We start from the raw sequence: 1,588 nt of genomic DNA, 5'->3' as shown, positions 1-1,588 counted from the left end.
ATCAATTCTAACATTCAATTGATCTAAAGGTGATAGCTAGAAGTAAATATGGTTGGGATTGATGGGGCTTTTGGCCGATTACATCACTTTATCCCACATGTAAAATTTTGATTTGGCTTGATGGGTTAATATATCGAAGGCTTCCATTTTTTGTTGCATCGGTAGAAATTTTTTTTTGTTGATGTACTATGCATACCCACGGTTGCTCTTACGTTAGTAGAAAGAACTTTCTCCCAACTTAGCATGCGTGGGCAGAATTATCGACTTTCTACCCACACGCTTTTTATTTACATCGGCAGAACTACCATTGCAATATCAAATACGCAGGCAGAAGTTATGGTAACAGACTTCTGTCCACGCTTTTGCCCACACATAAAGCGTTAATAAAGCCTCTAAATAAGAGAAAAATCTTGTGGTGATACTCAAACCAAGGTCATGTCAAATTTCTTTTAGGATAGTGATCATCCCACAACATAACTATCATTCGTTTCGATGAGAAAATGATGCAATACAACGGTAGGTATATATATATATATTAAATCTTATACTCATTACATGATTATTCAAATATAATATATAGATAGTGAAAAGACAAAAACACATCCAATATAGGCGACCAAGGTTGTAACCTAGAACACACAAAAGGATGTTTGATGACTTATTTTAGAAACGTTGCTCAAAAGATTCAAGAATCCTAGTAGTCTCTCCATTTTCAGAATAGTGTGCGAACACAATAGCCTCAAATTCGAGTAGACGTCTAAGACAATCGTTCGCTTGAACAAGGAGACGATACCTTATGTGGCTTTCATCCAACTCCTTACACCAACCTTCAATAACCTTCTTGTATCTCAAGCTCCCATTATGTTTAATGTTGAACTCTTCTATGGCAAATTTTGCATTGTCTTCAACACAAGGAGTCTCAAGATCAGTGATTTTAATCCACTTTTTGGAACAACCACAAGGAAATGTTGAACTCATTTTGATGACCTAATTAATTTTAGGCACAAAGTTTGGGGTGTGGTTTGTCTGGTTTTCGTGAGTTGTTTGATGTGTATTTATAGAAGTGTTGTAGTCAAATTAAAGTTGTAAGAGATAAGAATGATATATCGTTGTCTGCATAGTTTAATTGACTTAGAATTTGTACTATTAACTTTCAAATCATAGATTTGTTTCTCCCATCCTGCATATTCTAAGGAGAAAAAAAAAATAGAAAATAAGATTGACACACTAAGAAGCATAGACACGGATATAGATATAAGATATGGATACGACATGATATGGCAATACGCTACTTTCTAAAAGACCAAGATATGGATACGTATGCCGAATTGATTTTTATAATACTTATTTTAAGTTAGACTAAAGTAGATTTAAGAAGAGAGTGAAAACTAAAAAAGAAAAAAAAGGAAGAAAAAAAATCCAACCGTGTCAAGTGGTGGTTGAGAGATTAAAGAGATGACGGGGAAGAAGTAGAAGATGAAGATTAAAGAATGAAGTTGAGGGTAAACGGAGACAGAGTGTGAATCATGATTTTAGGTAGTGAGAGAGAATAGAAGAATGAAGATTTATTTACCTTTTTCTGATTTTA

General features: G+C 34.1%; 1 protein-coding gene across 1 annotated transcript; it reads right to left on the bottom strand.

Moving 5' to 3' along the window:
• Positions 1-663: 663 nt before the first annotated feature.
• Positions 664-978, bottom strand: LOC120077304. Its single transcript, XM_039031191.1, has one exon. It carries the CDS (start codon positions 976-978, stop codon positions 664-666), a length of 315 nt encoding a protein of 104 aa, XP_038887119.1.
• Between the last annotated feature and the right edge of the window lie 610 nt (positions 979-1,588).

This window comes from Benincasa hispida, chromosome 5 (genome assembly GCF_009727055.1).
Source record: "Benincasa hispida cultivar B227 chromosome 5, ASM972705v1, whole genome shotgun sequence".
NCBI classification, from domain to species: Eukaryota; Viridiplantae; Streptophyta; class Magnoliopsida; order Cucurbitales; family Cucurbitaceae; genus Benincasa; species Benincasa hispida.
This window is presented reverse-complemented; position numbering and strand designations above follow the sequence as displayed.

Excerpts from the sequence above, each read along its gene's own strand:
- LOC120077304 (XM_039031191.1), bottom strand. The coding sequence starts at position 978 with ATGAGTTCAACATTTCCTTGTGGTTGTTCCAAAAAGTGGATTAAAATC.